The sequence below is a fragment of the Aptenodytes patagonicus genome, chromosome 13 (genome assembly GCF_965638725.1).
Source record: "Aptenodytes patagonicus chromosome 13, bAptPat1.pri.cur, whole genome shotgun sequence".
Lineage (NCBI taxonomy): Eukaryota > Metazoa > Chordata > Aves > Sphenisciformes > Spheniscidae > Aptenodytes > Aptenodytes patagonicus.
Window position 1 is genome coordinate 1,197,584 of NC_134961.1, and position 18,965 is coordinate 1,216,548.

Sequence of the window (18,965 nt, forward strand, 5' to 3'; positions counted from 1 at the left end):
TTGACCACAGGTTAAATCCTTCCTCGTTTTTCAGGAGTTCATAAGCCTGATGCGTACAGAAAGTTACCTCCTCACTGCCACTGTTGCCTTCAGTCTTAGTCCAGGAAGCATCACATTCCCTACTCCCTGCAAATAGGGGTTTTGCAACGACTGCTGTCTATGCAGGCAATAAAGCTCTCCTTTTGAAGAGTTTATTATTCAGGGAGTTTGCTAACACACACTGTGATCACATTTAGCCAACATAGGGATGGATCATTAGGCATCGTTATATATGAACAGGAAGGTACAGGAGGGACATTAAAAATAATCTAGACCTTCTGAAGGAATCTGATACTTCCTAATAGCCTATTTTCCTCCTCAAGAGATTAAAGCTCAAGATAATTGAGAATTTTGCTGCTTCCAGGCTATGCTGCTTTCTTGTATGCTCATTTCAGCAGTCCACAAAGGGAATCCACAGAGACGTTTCCCTACTCGGCAATGCAGAGCCCTCGATCAAAGACAGTGTCTGAAACCCCCTGGCTATCCCGATGTGTAAAAAGCGTGCCACAGGAAGATCTGAGACAGAGAACCAACTGGAAAACATAATTTTTCTGCAGACCAAAAAGAAATCAGAAGGCCTGCCTAGCCAGGTAAGAAGTAATCTGAACATATGCTTTATGACAGAAGAAACCCCTTACAAATGGTGGCATACAGACTTTAAACCTTTCTGACAGGAGTGAAGTTACGCTGCTCTGTCTCCTCCCCACACACCCCTCCAGGTCCACCGGTCTTCTGGTTTGAGAGCTGTTTCCACTGAATTACCCTCAGCTCACAAACCCCAGCACATGCTTACTGTTATCTTCCTACACCCTTAAAAACCTCACCTTTAATTTACTTCACGTAAGGTTTCGTGGCATGCTGCATTGCTAGAGCTTGGATTAGTCCACAGGACTACAGGGTGTCGCTTAATGGGTCCTTAACCAGGAGGTGGCTTGTGATGTCTCTTCCAGAGTCTGGCAAGACGACAAGGAACACATCTCTTCTAGCAGAGCAAAAGCTAGGCTTGTGAGTGAATTTCCTAACATAAACAGAAATGTCCTTGGGCAGTATGGACGGGTGGGAGCTTGCTTTTTGGTTTTTTAAAGGGAAAAAGAGTAGTTTAATCAAAAAGGCAAGATACCCAGTCAGGCAAAAATCTTTTCAGTTTCTCCTTTTATCCACATTCTTCTGTAACAAAATTAGAAATAGAATTTCCTTTCCTTATAGATAACATGTAAGAAAACTTCAGGAAGGGTTATGATTTTCTTAGGAAAAGCAGCAACAAAAAGGAGTATATTTTTCAGACCTCAAAGATATATGAAGACATCATGCAAAGTTGCAGAAAAGGTAGGAACAGGCATTGTGTACGCAGTAATAGCACCCAAAGAGATAGTTTAAACTTTTAATTCACATCAAGCCTTTGATTTTAGTAAACATTGCTATACAACTCGGGTTTCCATTCTCAGCAAAGCTTAACCAGCAGTAAGTGGGGTGGCTGTTGATTTCCAGCAACAGAAATACCGGGTGGCTCTCTTGGGGCAGGAACAAAGGCATTTTAAATAGCTAAAAATAGCTAAAATCATTGTCCTTATGTTTAAGCCAGCACGTTTTCCTCTTATGTAATTAAAATTTTGACATGGCTATATTTTGTGTCTCGTGAAGGAAGGTTAGGAATAATGAACAACTGAAACCTCACCAGATATTCAGAAGACAGTGTTTCTGATTTAGCCCAATTAAGTGGAACTTCTTGCAGACTCATACAGGTTTTGACAAATGCTGTGACATACAAAAGATGGTTCAAATGCGATTTTCTTCCCCACCAAACTAGAATGGTTTTTCAAAACAGTCTAGAATGGAGCTACAAGAATTCAGATCTTCCAAATAGCTGACAAAATTATCAATGCACTGACATAACTGCTCCCCAAACTGCAAGGAGAAATGTGCCACCCGTCAATTATAGCTGATGCTATGTCTTCAAGCTAAATACTCATGGGAAGTTCACTACAAAATCATTTCTTACATAAGACATATCCACAAATGTTATATCCATGTGGCATAACAACCATGGTTATGGTTAAAGCAATCTAAAATATATGACAGTATTGATTCAACTATATCTTACAGTTGCAAGGTTTAATTTTGCCTTCCCACTTTGCAATAAGCCCTTTTCCTCAAAACTGATAGGTTAGGTTTTGGTTAGAAGCAAGACAGTTCAAAAAAATTGAAGCAAACTAGGTAATTCTCCAGAGTTCTGGCAATTTCAAGTTACAGATTTCCACTAGAAATCATATGTGTGGCAACCTTGTAACCAAAGCACAGGAAATGAAATAAATTCGTTTATCAGCCTCCCCCAGGCAGCATCTTGTACCCAGAACTAACATTTGGCAGATGGAAAATGTTTCCAACGTTACAAATAAAATATTTTTTTTGTAGTTAACTTTCAAAGAGTACTGAATAATGCAGCCGTCACTCAAATCAGATCTACCTCTCTACAGAAGGAGTAGGTGGCAAGCTACAACAGTGTGAGCGGGGAGGCAGGGAGGAAGGGTTCTTTAATCAAAAAGCTGCGAATAAAGAGATCCAAGTGAAACGTCCTCAGTGGCAACTCTTTTCATTGTAACTAATACCATCTCAGTTCCACAGCTGGAGCTAAACGCCTTTGGCTCTCCTAAGAGTTTAATTCAAGCGTTTCACAAACTGAAGTCAGTAAAGAGATTCTTAATGACTTCCCTCAGTTTTGGAACAAGCTTATACTGTGTGCATACATAACAATAACACTCATAGCAATACCCCGTACTTAGGAATTTATCCTTCATAGATTGGAAAACACTTTACCTGGCTGTTAAAAGCTTTAATCTACAAAATTACAGAAATTACTTTATTTACACCAGAAGATACACAGGAAATAAACAGTTTGTTCAAGGTCACAGACAGAGTAAGTGCCAAGAGGAGCATTAGAAAACAGACCCACTGCGCTGCCCATCTTTAGCACAAGCTAAGTACATTAAAAAAAAAAAAAAGATTATTTTCAGCTTTCTTCAGTTTTACATGGCTTAGAGCTAATTAAGAGGTAAATAAAATGAAAACAACCTTGAGAAGGTCAGAAATCTTTATGCCTGCCACCAACACAGAGGCAGTTTTATTCTGGAATTTTTTTCCTTCATTATCTTACTGTGTCTAATAATTTAGCAAATCTAAGCAAGGCAGCTTCTTGACAGGCTCCTGCTAATTTGTCCACAGGACCTCTGGCAGATGCAAAGTGACAGGCACTCGGAGTCAGTCAGCTTCGCTGAGGTGTTATAAATAGCTGTGAATTTTTCCTTTTGGATTTCGGATGTTCAATGTATGGTAACTCAGGAGCATCCTTCCACAACTGATCCCAGCTGACCTTGAAAGTCATTACTGCTTTATTTTGTGCTAAAGAATTATTTGGATCACCTCATCACCCCTCCCTCCCCCCACAGAATCATCTTGCCATTTTCCCCATGAACGACCGACCGATCACCGGCTGTTGTAGGGTAGAGGACCACTGACTTTTCTAACATCTTTTGGCCACTTACAAGACTGCAGCAGTTAGCTGTGTAGGTCCAGAGGCAGCCACCACACGTGAAACCCAAAGTGAACGCATAACGAAGTGGTGCTGCATTTTGCCCCAGTACCGACATTAATTCTGTTGCTGCTTTTCTTGATTTTGAGCTTAACAGGCTTAATCACAGCACTGGTATTTTCAACTTCTACTTCTTTTAATCATCCTAAGCATTTAGTAGAGTGTATGAAGAAAGAGAAAGAAATCCAAACAAAATCGCCCATCCCCACCTCAAATCCAAATCAACCTCCACCTTCCCCCCCCCCAAAAAAAAGGCTAGAAAACAGATTAAAGAAAACCAGAACTCAAAGTGCCTAGTTACTCTTCCAAAGCTAGTTGTAAATATTCTGAAAATTAAGGCTACATAATAATGCAATGCAGAGAAAGTCCCCCTGGCAGTAAAGGAAACAATGAAGACATACATCTCCGTGCACAGAATTTCCTTTTCATCTAGGGATCTCACTGTGTTGTACCAAAATTCATTCATCAACTCCACTACACTCTACAAATTCCAACTTTGCAATTTCTGGGCTCTAAGACTTGGACCAGTAAGACTGGAAACTGCAAACTATCTTGCAAATGTAAGACTTAGATGCATTTTATAATAAAAATTCCGTGTCTCCACCATTGCACTGCCACAGGACACCAACAACCTATACTGTGCTCATCCACAGTTGGTCTAGAAACAACACAGCTTCAATGGAATCCAACATTTCACTCCAAAGATCCTCTGATCAAGCAAGGCTTCTCATCCCTTTCCCCCTTAGTGCTGAATTGCTCCCCAAGGTTAACCGGGCCAAGCCCCCGTTTAACAATTTGCCTGACAGAGCAGGTGATGCAGCTGTAATAACGCACATGCATCGCCTGCACTTCTCCCCCTCCACACGTGGTGCTCCACAACCCGCTGCACAAGTTGGGATCCGCTGACAGCGGGAAGGGAAATCTCTTCACCCATCTGCAGGACTGGAACCAAATGGCTTCTCTTCACATTTAAGCTTTCTGCTGCTTTAGGATTGTTAATCAGGAAATGCCTTCCTCTTCTTTTTCAAATATAAAATCTGATTTCTTTTTTAAACCAAAAATGACATTTGTGATTTTCATCTGATGAGAAAAGTATAGCTTTTGGTATTTTTTTTTCCAAAATCTTAACTAACAGCATCATAGTCTGAATTCAGCAAATGAATACCTGTAGGTTTTGTTTCTTCCTCTGTTCTTAAAGATTTTTTTACATTATAGGTTAACTTTGAAAGCAGTTTACATATACGTAAGAACTATATATTCAGACAGGAAATAAAGTATTTGCAAAGGCATCAGAAAGGCACAGTACCACATTTCCAAGAAAACAAATACAGACTTAAACTTTTCCCAATAAACACGCACATACATTTACATCACTAGGTACCTACAGTACATCTAATAGAATTCCTTTCTATTATTCTATTCGAATTATTCCTATTATTCTATTATTCCTTTCTATTATTCCCTTAATAAACTCTTCTCTAGCTGAAATTTGTTTCATTCAGAAAGTAATTTATTAAAAAAAAAAAAGTGTTCCATGACTTGGAGCAATAAAATTTATCTAACGTGTAAGGCACACACAATTTATCTAACGTGTAAACTCCACAGTTTCTATACAAATTATGTGCAAAAAGAACTCCAATAAAGACAGTAAAGGTTGTGACACAAATTAGAGTCAATATTTCTAAAGGAAATAATGAGTTTTACTTCACTTTTTCCCTAATGATCTTTCCCCAAAAGCTGCTCAGACTATGAGAACAGACCTAGTCAACCCATTAGTGCCAAACGCTGACATTTCTTTTACAGTCACTAGAAAATGAAGCAGTCTTCACTCAGGATAGAAACAAGATACATCAGCCTGTCCAAGCCTAGGTAGGAAGATCCTTCATTTAAATATGTGGAAATGGATGGATTGGAAAAAGAAAAAAAAAAAAAAAAAAAAGAGGTTCAGGGAACATAAAACTACCATGTTTTCAAATTCATTCAAACAGTATCACAGCTGTCAATGCCCCATCCCTGGAAGTGTTCAAGGCCAGGTTGGATGGGGCTTTGAGCAACCCGGTCTGGTGGAAGGTGTCCCTGCCCATGGCAGGGGGGTTGGAACTAGATGATCTTTAACGTCCCTTCCAACCCAAACCATTCTATGATTCCATGATTTTAGTACATGCAACAGGTTTCAGGATGTAAAATGTAATGAAAAAATAAACCATACTGCTCTCCTACCGCCCTTTAACAGCGCAATCCCTCTGCCAGTGCAATTTTTTGCGTGCATTACTTAGCCACGCAACATCAAAAGAAAATAAGCAATGGAAATCAATAATCTTCACATTAAAAAATAATAAAAGTAACCTTAGATTAACGGCAACTACTTTGATATCCACAGACAGAGCTCTAACTCCCCACACGAAGCCAGAATTAACTGCACTTCTACTTCTGCCCACCTGGAACCGGGTGGGAAGGGCAGGCAGAGGATGCCACCCCTGTGATCTGAGCACCTCGCCAACTCCGTGAAGGATCCAGGGAAGATGTGTGAAATGAAGAAGGGCAATTCCTTACTGCCCTCAACACTGGCTACTTAGCAAGAACTGCAGCTCCGCTGACTTCCGTAGCCATTATCAGACCTAACAGCGATAGAAGATAAGAGCAGCGTTTGGCTCTAAGCCTCCCATTTGATAAGCAAATTTCATACTTCAAGTGAAAGGCAGAGTTGGGTGCTTATAATTAAAAAAGGGAAACTTGACAAATTCCACTGAACAACTGGTTACTGCAACCTCATGGCTTTTAACACGAAACCTATTTGCTCTGCTACGGGCTCAAGTTTCAAACTTGTCACATGCTTATGTACCAAACTTGGCATTTAACACACAAGCAAAAAATGGGTTCTTCAAATCACTGAAGAAGGCTGGAACAAGTCACAAATCATAAGGAAGAGAGCGTGCAAGTCTCTTCTGCTGCTCTCTGGAGGTTCTCACTGTGCTGTCATAGTGTTATCTTGTGCTGTTAGGATATAAACTCAGAGCTAATGAGACATAAGCAAAGGTCATCTCTCCTAAGACAGGATTTCTTAAAGACAACAAGTTCAATCTGTCAAACCTTTTTGGAAAATATAAACTGTGTATCTATATAGGATTAGTTAGCCCCATCTTGTGCACTCAGCCATTATGCCACAAGAAACATGCGCTTGCTACTGTATATAAGAAATACCATCCTTTTAGAAATTGCACCTTTAAATAGTCCTCCATTGAAGATTTCTTAATGGACCCAATGAGAAGTGGCTGCAGAGAAGCACTTACTCATCTCCTGATTTTTCATTTCATGCTTTCAGCACACTGCACTTGTGCAAGTCCCTTTTCTAGGGCCCAGTTCTAGAGTCAGTTGGATACCTAAAAGCCCTGATTTAAAGTGATTAAACAATGCCCAATTTCAAACAAGTGCTTGAGTACTTTTTTAAAATGTTGCCTTATACTGACCTATACTTGACTTTTTAGTGGAGTTCTTAGGGATGCCGTACACAGAAAAAAGGGTTTAATGCTCCGAAGCAAATATTAACACGTTAGGTAGCATTCATGTGAAAACTATTTCAAAGCCAAGAAATTAAGCAAAGAATGCAAGATGAGGAGTGACTGATTAACGGTTTTGTGACAATCGTGTATGTTGAATTAAACTGGTATATCACTTCTCTCTCCCGTTTAAATATTAATGCCTTTCACACTGCTGCATACCATGCTGACTTACATATCTAGCAGAAAAGGCAGTGTTCCACAGATAATCTTCCCTGTATATCACCTATCCTTTGAAACACTTGTACTCCATCAAACAAGGCTCTGGGAGTATTAATCGTCAAGACACACAGTCTACGGCTCTTACAGGGTGCACTTCCTACAGCTCAGATATTGCAAATCTGAAGATTACCAAAAACAGTACTACAACATTCAGGGTTTCCCTTCTTTAAATGTCTATTTTCAGAAAATGAATAACCTCCAGCATTGCAGATAAACGCATTTAAGAAAATAGTTGAAAGACTTATTGGCAGTGTTTCAGGACACTTCGTGACTTCATGCAACAGCTTGTGATTTTACAACTAAGCTGAAGAATACGTACCCTGCAGGCTTGTGAGGCCTTCAATTACTGTAACAGAAATAATGAGCCTTGCACGTGGAAAACGAATGGCATTAATCATTTATCTTTCAGAATATATCTATCCCCACCACTAAAACGTACATATAAAGTTAGTATTTCCAAACAGTTCTACAGAGAGTATTTCAGTTTCCTGCTAAAGAGAAAATGCCAAACTGTTCTTGCGGGCTTACTGCAATCCAGATATGAATATGAGTGGGAAGGAAATGCAAACTTTCAGACCCATTCCTTCAAACTCACAGAATATTTATTTTAAATGCAGCCCTTAAGAACAACTACTGATACTTTTCTCACCTTTTTCCTTTACAGCACCCAGTGAACACAAGTTCTTATACACTCTCCAGTGTGTACTTACCCTTAGTTCAACTTCTTTGCCAAGTAAGTCATACAGACTGGCTCCTTTGGAGGTAATTTCAGAAGCAAGCTGTCTAGCTGCCTTCAAGTCAGCAATCTGGAAACACAGCAACAGCACTGAATAGCAAAAGAGAATCCCCAATATCACAAAGAAAATCCACGACAGATTTTTCCCGTTTTGATGTTAAAATTGCACAGCAGGCCAGCACAGTGGCCGTAACTCTACTATAGTATTGAAGAAGTTGTCCACTGGAATCAGAGTGAGCCTGTCTCTCGGCTTTAAAATAGTCTAGATGAGGCACTGTTTAGACACAGGCTTCTGGGTGAAACTTCAGCCACTTTAGGCCAACAAAAAAACCCCAAAACCCAAAAAACCTCCTGAAAACTGTGACTCTGCTAGTTGTTGGTTCATGTGCTGCCCAGGGCAGAGGGAAACATGACCTTTTTCATATGCAAAAGTAAAAAGTATATATACACCAAAAGGTATGTGACTCGCACATTGCATAGGTAATGAAGTGGTGTTGGGTTGACGGTTGGACTCGATGATCTTAGAGGTCTTTTCCAACCTCAATGATTCTATGATTCTATGAATATTGATCATCTACAAGTGTTTTTTCATTATTTCTTCAGGTGCTTTCTTCAGAGAGACACACCAGACTTACACAGCGGAAAAATCGCTTGTGCTTCTGCCATTTTTTCCAAGAATGGTAGCATAGTTGCCTAACAAGCAGGCATGACATACTATAGCTATAAAAGAATCAAAGACTAAAAATATTAGGATATAGAAGACGTGCTAAAACTAACAAAAAGCAGTAACAGGAATTCCTCTTATTTAACAAAGTGTTGATTTGTTGGGGTTTTTTAATATCTAGAGATGGCATTTATTTTAAGGGCTTGAACAGCTTTGATGTCTTTTAGGGTAACATGAAGATTTCCCTTTCCTTCAATGCAAACAGGCTGAAAACCAACTTTCAGTCAGTATTTTGCAAACTCTTCCTGTTGCAACAAGGTTAGTAGATAGAAAATAGTCTTTATTCCGGCCTATTCCAATATTTCTGATTTCAACAGCAGTCCAAACTAAAGATAACCAATTTTGTGCCACTGTTGCCTTGTATTATGCTTCTGGTTGAGAATTCACAGAGATTAAAACAAATCATAGCATATAACCTCAACTACAGAAAGTACGAGCTAAAACCATGCCCACTCCCTTGCGAGAACATTCTCTACTTAAGTTTCAGATAGAAAACGGATTTGTTTTTCATAAGTTAACACAAAACCCCTGCCCAAAACAAGAGTACAAGGTATCCTTACTTTTGAGCCAAGGTCAAACTTGAACTTGCTGCTGTCTTCCTCACTCACATCTGCACGTTCCACTCCCTTGGTATTCATAGCACCGTAAAGCACAGAGGTGACCTTTAGCAGTTCCTTCACTGCATAGCCGTCTGCCTGGTAAAGCTTCTTAGTGTTGAGCTTTATGTGAGCTTTGGTAGCCTTTGGGAAGAAAGAATGAATTCATTGCGTCACAAAGAACAAAATCCTCATTTACCTCTTCACACTTCACTCAAAAGCTCTTTTTGGGGGCACCATGCCCTGCTTTACGGAAATAAAGCTTCCCATTTGGAAACACAAGTTTGCCTCATCATATTACTGATGTTTCTAGAAGAAATTTTTCTGAAACGTGTGCACTTTCTGCATGTCAGAACATTTGCAGATAATTGCCAGAATGAAATAACTCAAACTATCCATTAATTCTTCCCTGCATGAAGATCAGCAAAAACCCTGTGCACCACTTAAATTCAAATTAAGCTTAAGTGGAATGTAAGTGCTGCCCAGGTCTTGTGATGATGCTGCAGAGAGGTAAATTTCACCCTTAATGAGTTATAAGAATAAGATCAATTATCCTAATTTAACTGTCTTCTCTTCCAGCAGTACCTTCAGAATCTTTTATTGTTTCTCTCAAATTTTTCCCTGCTACAATATTAGTGATTTTATTCCCTTGTCTTCCATCTCTGAAAAGTACAGACAGACCAGTAAGGAAAAAAACATTAAAAATTATAATATTATCTTTTTATAGTTCAAAATAATGAAGGGGAAAAAAAGAGCATAATCGAAATGATACATCTGTCACAGAAAGGACACAAATGTTGTTCTTGAAATTGCTGACAAGATTATGTTATAAACGAATGGCCACAAGGAGCCAACACCAAACTTCAGGTAAAACTTTGAGGCAGTCTTCCTGATGGCACGACTAAACAAGCAAGCAAACAAAAATTGATCACCGGTTATGAATACAAAAACTGAGCATCCAAATGACTTAACATCTTCTTTCCAGTATCTTTTTAAGATGAAACTCCTGCTAAAATATTTATCCTTTGGGAATACTCTGTGGCAGAAAATCTATTCACGATTCACTCGCGGTATTACACAACTTTGGTATTACAGTGTTACCGTAAGCAATTCACACGCGCCTAGGGCTCTGACAGGGCAAGACCTTCACTCCGGGGTAAAGGACTCACACATTAAAATGGTTGGTACAAGTTTTGCCCACTCTGCACTGAGCTTCACTGAATCATTGACTGCAGGAAAATTTCCCGTGAAACTAAAGAGAGAAAGGACCACATCTCAAACCATGGATTTAGCTCCAACTTTTCCAAGAACAAAGGAAACAAAGCAAACCGTTGTTGGCCCATGTTTCTTCGTATGCATCTTGTCAAACTTTATGACTTTACAAGCAGATTTCCATTTCCAAGAAATGTTTACCTCTTGCCTCTCTCGCCCCAAAATCTCAACCCAGCAGAGGAAACTGACTCTACATCTGCCTCCTGCCGGCAGGAACTCAGCTGAAAAGCCAAATCAAAACTTCCAGAACAGGTTACTGATGTTGTACACCCTGAGCCAGGGGAATACGAGACTTACGGTGCAAAAAAACCCCTAATCGCTTTTGAAAATTTTGACCAGCGTGATCTCAAATGAGCCAATACACAAAGCGGAAAGCCAGATATGTTCTCCTTCCTTCCCTTCCAGTAGAAGGCATCTAAAAAACTAATTGTAGAAGCAGTAGGTATTAAATTTTAAGAGAAGCAGGTCATTAAATTGACAGAATCTGTTAAAACATCCCCTACACAAAGAAGACTAATGCACCACATCATAAAGGATGTTGTTAAAGACAGGAATGCCAGCTTCAGTTCCATTCAACCCCAAAAGAGAGAAAAATCAATGTCTAGTAAAAGGAAAAAAAATAGTTTTTTTCACTCAAAGACTACTTAAAAAGAGGAAAAAATATGCAGGCAAGTACATATATTTTTCAGATTGGCATAATGGCACTGCTTACTCAAGAAGGTAACTTCATGTTTGGAAAGCTTGAGACGGCCACCTATTTTATAACAACTCCAAATAGTTTTAAAGTATCATTAAAAATCACCTCCATCTATTCTGAAGATCAGATTATTACAATGCAATAGAAAAGAGAAATAGAAATACACTGTAAGAACGGCATCAACAGCCAGAAAGTCTGCTTTACTTTAAAATCTGCTTTATTATTATCATAGAGCCAAATTTTGACAGCGTGGTGGAAATGCAAAAACAGCCCAGGGAAGACCCAGAACTCCCAGCTGAGTGCTCCAGCCATTCGGTTGCAGAGTCGTAGTCTTTAGCCTGTCTAGCCCAAACATTTTGCATTCTTTCCTGTACAACGGCACATTCTCGATAGGAAGAATTAGGACTACTCTCATCTCCCTGTCTTGTTTAACACTTAGGATAGTCTCCCGGGTACTGAAGTAGTGACTCTAAATCTCCACAGGCTGAAATGGGAATTGAACACGTGATACTTCCCGGAAATCACTCAGGAAGATCACATCAACTGCTTCTCCCATCACTTTTTAAAAAACAAGTATGTCTGCCCTTTGCAAAAAGTTTGGTACCTTGGTTTGCTAAGTATGTTTTCATGAATGCGTTTTGCTGAGACTAAACTCATCAGAGGCTTTTTGCTGCACTCTACCTCAAATTTGGATCCAAGTGGGCTCGAGTAGGAGCCAGGTATTGAGCCACACAGACTAGGGCAGTTCTAGGTGAGCAAATGATTAAAAAAACCACATAAGACAACCCTGCAGACACTTCAGGACCTTTTGGGTCCAAAATGAAGACATTTGGCAAGTTCTCAAACTACCAGTAACACAGAGCAATACGTAATTTGTGTAAAAAATTAAACACATCTTTACTCCTTGTTCAGTGAAGGAGAGCAATACTCTAGTTATATTTCATGATGATTAATCTACCCTGATATTCTCTTCTGAGACAAATCTGTCTCCATCAAATCTCACATCTGGCTACGGATGCATAAAGCTATTAGCTACTGGAGAAGATAACTGTGGATTCCATGGACAGTGAATTATTAAGGAAATGTCTACAAGCTTTTCTCATTCTGAAAATGCTGAAAACCTACAATAATCCCCATATTATCTTGTAATATTAACTGAGAGTAAGTACAGGATGATTAAAGAAATTTCCATTCATTTCATTTTCTGGATCATATTATGTAATTCTTCAAAACCCTTGGGATGTCTTACATGAAATCACTTATTAAAAGGAAAACGCATGCGTAACATTACTTCTGCTCCCATACTTGTCCTTTTAAAACATGCTTGATTTGGAGGGGGGAGATCCCTCCAAACAAAACAGATCTGTTCACTACATCTTATGATGCTCCAGGGCTCAAAAGTGCATTCTGGTATGTATGGAAGCGTAACATGCTCTGAACATAGTAAAATTAAGAATTAAGAAAATTTATGGTGGACATCATCACAAATCAGAAGGGAAAAGCTGGCTTGGTTATAATGTCATTTCAATATATATTAAAAATTCAAAAAAGTATTATAAGAAATTAATCTTTGGTATTAGCATAAAGACTTCCATTGCTTCCAGACTCACCTGCAGCCCCATTAAGTTTTTTCCACCTGATTAAGAGTGCTATAATAGCGTGTCATAACAGCAAAGGCTCATGCTGCATCAAAATAACAAGAATGATATGAAGGACAATGTTATTTTATTCCACGAGGCTAAAAAAGTTGATGGCCCAATTCAAGTATGCTCATGCATAACATGATAAAAGACTTGATCTGAGAAAAATATGGCTCGATCTAGTAAGTGAGAAGGCTCATACAACAGAATACCAATATATGGCTCTATATCACAACGAAAACAATCAGAAATTATGACTATTCAAGCATACAAAAGAATCGGGCATCTGAAGTTAGCAATAAATATGATGGAATCTCTTCTGAACCCATTTAAATGGCTTCAAAACGTTTCATAGCTACAGCTGTATCTTCCACTATTACCTTTTTATAAATATGAAGTGATAAGGATGAATATTGTTTTAGCGTTAGATGTTTAGATCCCAATTCTGCAAAGGGACGTACATAACTCTACATGATTTCAGTAACAGCACGCCCTGGCCTGCTGAAGTTCAGAACCACACAAGACACACAATACAGCGCAAGAATACAATATATACTCAGGCACCCATCGCAAGGAAATAGTAAGGGGTTAAGAGAGAAAGCATTAAAGCTAATATGGAACCAGCATTTCAGTGTGCTTAAGCACGACTCCTTAGGCAGACTTACCATGAACTGAGCCACTGCCTTAATGAAGAAAACCCGGTCCTGTTCTGTCTCCACATCAGGAGGAATATCCGTCTGAGGTTCATACCTGTGGAAAGAAGCACGCGTAGATTCTGACAAGAAATACATGGGCAATATTAGAGACTGGTTCATTTGTGAGGCAAAAAATATCAAACAAAACAAGCATGTATGAGACTGGAAAATAAATCTTTAGCTCCTACTGCAGACTGGGGTATCCAGACCCTGGAATGCATACAGCAGGTTTGTGTACAAACTGCAAAAGCTGTAGAACCTGAGACACTTCTCCAGAAGGAATTGTTACGGCGGGGTCCTGAATACCTCTTCTCAGTCAGTTTCGCAAAGGAGCAAAATTTAGCTGGCTCAATCAAGTCTGTGAAATACTTATTTTCAGAAGTAATTTACTACTTAAATCACAAGCTGCTTATATAAATCAAACTCAACTTAATCATGTGTGGCTTCACAATTTAAAACACCAGGCATACGACGGAGTTAATACTCCCAGTCTTTCCGGTGGTGTGTTAAAATGACTTGGACTAGATTACTATTGTTGGCAATAACAAAACCAGCCACCTTGTCCTTTAAAATGTTATGACGCTTTTCCACACCCTCAAAATACACAGGAAAAGTTCACACTCGGACATAATTTCAAACATATTACTTTCAAAAGTAAATGAAACTTATGAAAAACCAAATGGAAAGATTGTGAAATGCTTTAAAAAAAACGCTGGTGAAATGCAGAAACTTCTAGAAGTCACCAGCTTACAGGAACCAGGGAAGAAGAAGAGTAAATTCCCAGTCTCATAAAAGGCTTCGAGATTTTCAGCATTCAGACAGGCAAAAAAGCATCTTTGCTTCCAAATCACATTTGAAATTATGAGCAAGGCACGTGCAAAATAGCCTCTCTGCTTTAAAGTGTAATTAAAAGGCTTCTAGAAGCTGGAAAAGCTGTCTGCCTGCATCAAGCGTAATTCTGACCCATAACAGAAAAGGATGCCAGCGTTCGGTTGCTATTTGGTCTGAAAGTGAAGCACTTCACTATTAGGCATAGGGTTCCCAGTAATCTTATAACACAGAAGTTTGCCCTTTTAAAAGTGTTCAGGTTCATTACAGAAACATATTTTTAAAACGGTATTTTTGTTTTCTTTCAATTTCTCTGTTATTTTACTGTTACATACTAGGGGGGACACTGATTTATGTTTTTACACAGGAGTTGAAAACAACCAGTAATTTAGACCCTCAGTGTAACAGCAGTATTTTAAAGAATATTTAGGTAACTTGATCCAAGTAAATTTGAATGGTTGTAAGTATTTCCCTATGTTATTACAATTGCAACAGTATTCAGCAAATATCTAACCACTCGGTAATTAAACTTAACGGATACTAATTATGAATCCAGGCCAAAAAATAGCAATCAGGCAAATGGGTCACTGTCATATTTTCAATTGTAATGTTCTACCTTATGAGCAGCTTAAAAAACTTAGTTTATTTTTTCACTTACACTGGAGAAAGAAGATTATGTATAATTTGATTAGCGCCTCAAGTTTCATAAATATTTAACCAAAGTCTGTCAATGGGTTAAGTGGGTGTAAAACTACAACTGGATAGTAGTAGATTAGTACTGTATCATTTTTTTTTTTTTTTAAACATGGCATGGATGCTAGACGATACCAGGTTGGACCAATAACAATTGTAGCAACAAGGTAAGAACTAACTGCGTCTTGGTAAGTTCTCACTGTATCTCACCCTGTTTGGGGTACAAGGTCAGATACAGGCAGAATGGTAATGGAGTTTGTAGAATACGTGAAAGAGATACGGCTACTTTTGAGTAAGTATGTCCACCTTCAGGATGCAATCTCTGCCAGGACTGAGTCATTGTCTCTTCTACTTCAGCTACTAAAACACTTTTTTTTTTTTTTTGGTTGTATAATTAAACTAAAAACCTGCAAACTTAACTACCACATTTTCTATCTGATTTTTAGAAGAGTAGATCTCAAAGAATGGCTAAACAGCATTATGTTCCTCTTTAAACTTCTTAATACAGTTTCACACCAAAACATCAGCTCCAAGCACACGTATCGCATCCCAGCACCAGCCCCAACGTTTGTTAGCCTCATCACCAACCTTTTCACCAGCCAGAGGAGCACTTCTGAAACAAGCATGAAGTTTGGGGTATGGAAATTCTCCATAGATATGAGCCGGGGATACCCCAGTGCCCTCATCATCTCAGTAAAATCTGACAAACAAGCAAGAGCAGGGATTCCTTCTTACATATCCAACATGGACATTACCAAGAACTCCGGTTCCCACAGCATGCTGTTCATTTACCGTTAGATATGCCCTGTTCAAAGCACCGTTAGAAAAAATCCTGAATGGATTAATTTAAAACATAGTATCATTTCAATAGAAAACATGCCTGAGTAAAAAGGCGACTTTTTAGCATGAGATTCGCTGGGCAGAAACGACGTTAAAACAGCTTCTCTCTACAAAACACACCATTTAAATGAAGTTAACGGCGGACTGCGGTGATCACCACTCCGCAGAGGCTGTGCTATCCCGGTCCTCTGCGTTTACGAGGCGCTGTTAAAGCGCAGCCTGCCAGTCAATTCAAAGAACAGGCTCCAACCCCGCAGCAGGCTTCCCCCTAGCCCTCGCCTGAGACCCCAAGCGCCCCTCACCCGCCTGCGCTGCCTCCTGGATCTCTTAAGTGAAGCTACAGGGCAAAACTTAAAGGAAAAGCGGGACCCGCTCGGCTGCTGAGGCACCCAACGGGGCCGGAGCTGCTCTGCAGGCCCCAGCGAGCCGCGGCAGCCCGGGGGGGCCGGGGCCGAGACCGGTCCGGTCCGGTCCCGTCCCGTCCCGTCCCGCCCCGTCCCGTCCCGTCCTCCCGCCCCAGACCCCGCGCCCCTCAGCGAGGCTCCTCACTCCTGAGGTCGCGGAACGACATCGCCGGGTGAGTCCGCAGGCCTCCGCCTGCCGCCGCCGCCGGACTAGGCCGCGCCGCCCGTCTCTATGGCAACCCCCCTACGGCGCAGCGGCCGGGCCAAACTCCCGCGGAAAGCGAAGCGCCATGGCGGCGGGTCAGGCCCTGGGCCCCCGGCCCCTCCCGGGCCGGGACGGCGCTGGCTCTGCCTGGGGCAGCCTCTCGCCAGCCGGGGCGGCGAAAGCGAGCGGCTCCGTGGGGCGCCCGGCCTCCCCTTTGCTCTACAGGGTGGCGGGGGCTGCTGGTGAGATGGGCTGCCCCTGAGGTGCAGGCTGTCCCCGCTGCCCGGGCCAAATCTGGGACGACTTGCGTGTCGTGGCCGTTCCCTGTGCGCTGGGAGACGGCTCCGGGACTCCGCGGGTCCCTGCTGTCACACGCCAGCCACCCGCCAGCGCTCTGCCTGAGGCGACATCCAGCCGGGACGGGAGCTTTGCTCAGCCTGTCTTAAATGTGTTATTCAGGGAGCGGGGAGGGAGGGCTAAGAGCCATCATCGGTTATTTTCAGAGAAGACCCAATAGTACCTGTGCCACGTTAAACCGTGGCTGCTGTGGTTTGAGGAGAAGGCCGTGCTCCCCCATGGGACGGCACAACACTCACCAGGGATGTGAAAACCCATGTCCTCACCTCGCCCGAGCGGGACACAAACCCACCGCTGCCGCATCCCGGGGGGCTGGGTCCCCGGCTCTCAGTCCCGTTGGAGTCAGCGCGTCCACCTTCCACCCGCTCTGCAGAGGAGGACTCAGATCTCTCCGAGGACAGGAGCCCGGCGCGCAGCTCTGCCCGGGTGCTCGAGCGTCGTAGGGCTGAGCTGGAGGGGGAGCCGACGAGGAGGACCAGCAGGAAGGCAGGCGGGAACACCTTCCTCTCTACGGTCACACATTTCGGATGGGCATCCAGGGTGCTACAGCCACACAGACAGCGACTGCAGAACGCGGAGCACTCGCTGAAATGCACAAGAGGTCTTTGGCGCAGCCCGGACTGCACATGGCTGCCCGGCAGCAGAGCCAGACCCCTGTGCATTCATTGTCCGTCCCCAGAGACGCCCACAGAAACCGGTGTCCCCGGGCCAGCCAACACGGCTTCTCGCCACCTCTCAGCTCCTACCCGCAACTGACACTGACTGATCCTGTCAGCAGTTTCATAACAAACTTCTTAAAGGCTCTTGGCATCCTTGGAGTTTGCCCCTACAGACATAACCAACAGCAGTTTTCATGTTGATGCATCAAGGAAGAACAGTATGACAGCTTCTCCGCTAACACTTGGTGGTTTCAGATGTCCTAAAGGAACAGGAGCTCTGACCACGAGACTCTGCAGAAACACCGGACAGAGCGGCCGCAGCTCTTACTGACAGGGTCATCAATATCGCGGGGTGGAATGAGTTGAAAATAATCTACATGTCAGGCTGATCTATGGACATCCCAGGACATTTTGCGGAGCAGTCCACAGTTTTCCAGTTCTAACTGCCCAAGCATACATAAGACACGCACACATGGGCTCTATATTGAGCAGTACCCTGTCCACATGATTGAAAAAGTCATCAAAAGCAAGGAAATAGCAATAAATCCTAGAATGAATAAATAGTGAAATGAAATAGTTACATTAGAAAATAGGAGACATGATTAGAGGCTGGGTTTCTTATGCCAGAAAGCCATGAGATAGCAAACCTTAAATAATTCACTAGTTCAAGAGCGTATCAGCCATCCAATAACTTGGGCAGGGGGACCAGAGAAGGAAGGAAACGTTCCCCTGCTCTACTGCTGTGTTACATTGACTAGCAGGCAAGTGGGATGAAATATGTGGGGGAAAGCCAAAGCTGTAAAATAAATGAAATAAGTTGTCAGTGTACTGTTTACCTCAGCTCTTCACTTCATAGAAATACCATTAATATTTATATATCAATATTAGGCAGCACAAACGCGCCACTGGAGATGGAGTGGATGTAGCTTTGAACTGAATAGGGGCCCAAAGAGGAGCAAACTGCAGCCATATAACCACGGCAGGAGCTCACACCACATCCACGAGGGCTAAGCCTTTCTCCCTGCCGCTTTCCCATCTCTAGAAACCCACACCCAAAGGAAAAAAATGCTACACATCTCTACTCGTTCCCTAGATGCATGAACTAACCTCCATGGAAACAGCTTCCCATTCCACAGCCCAGTTCATGCTTTTGAGGGACGGGTTTTTCCCTCCCTTCATCACTACAAAAGCTGCAAAAGCTACAAAATTTTGTTG

At 41.7% G+C, this 18,965-nt stretch overlaps 1 protein-coding gene across 6 annotated transcripts in view; it reads right to left on the reverse strand.

Moving 5' to 3' along the window:
- The window catches only part of CLUAP1 (clusterin associated protein 1), a 73,019-nt gene extending 56,278 nt beyond the window's left edge, over positions 1 to 16,741 (reverse strand). For 4 of the 6 annotated variants that reach the window (XR_012996392.1, XR_012996391.1, XM_076350609.1 and 1 more), the window contains exons 1-5: positions 16,675 to 16,741; positions 15,874 to 15,985; positions 13,735 to 13,819; positions 9,425 to 9,604; positions 8,115 to 8,210 (exon numbers count right to left, since the gene is read on the reverse strand). Coding sequence is in view for 4 of the 6 variants with exons in the window: in XM_076350609.1 (XP_076206724.1) it covers positions 8,115 to 8,210; positions 9,425 to 9,604; positions 13,735 to 13,819; positions 15,874 to 15,985; positions 16,675 to 16,696 (495 nt within the window). In the remaining 2 variants the exon portion in view is untranslated. Of the gene's footprint in view, positions 1 to 8,114; positions 8,211 to 9,424; positions 9,605 to 13,734; positions 13,820 to 15,873; positions 15,986 to 16,245; positions 16,317 to 16,674 lie in introns of those variants that run through there. The other 2 variants (XM_076350610.1, XM_076350611.1) reach the window with 2 other exon arrangements.
- Between the last annotated feature and the right edge of the window lie 2,224 nt (positions 16,742 to 18,965).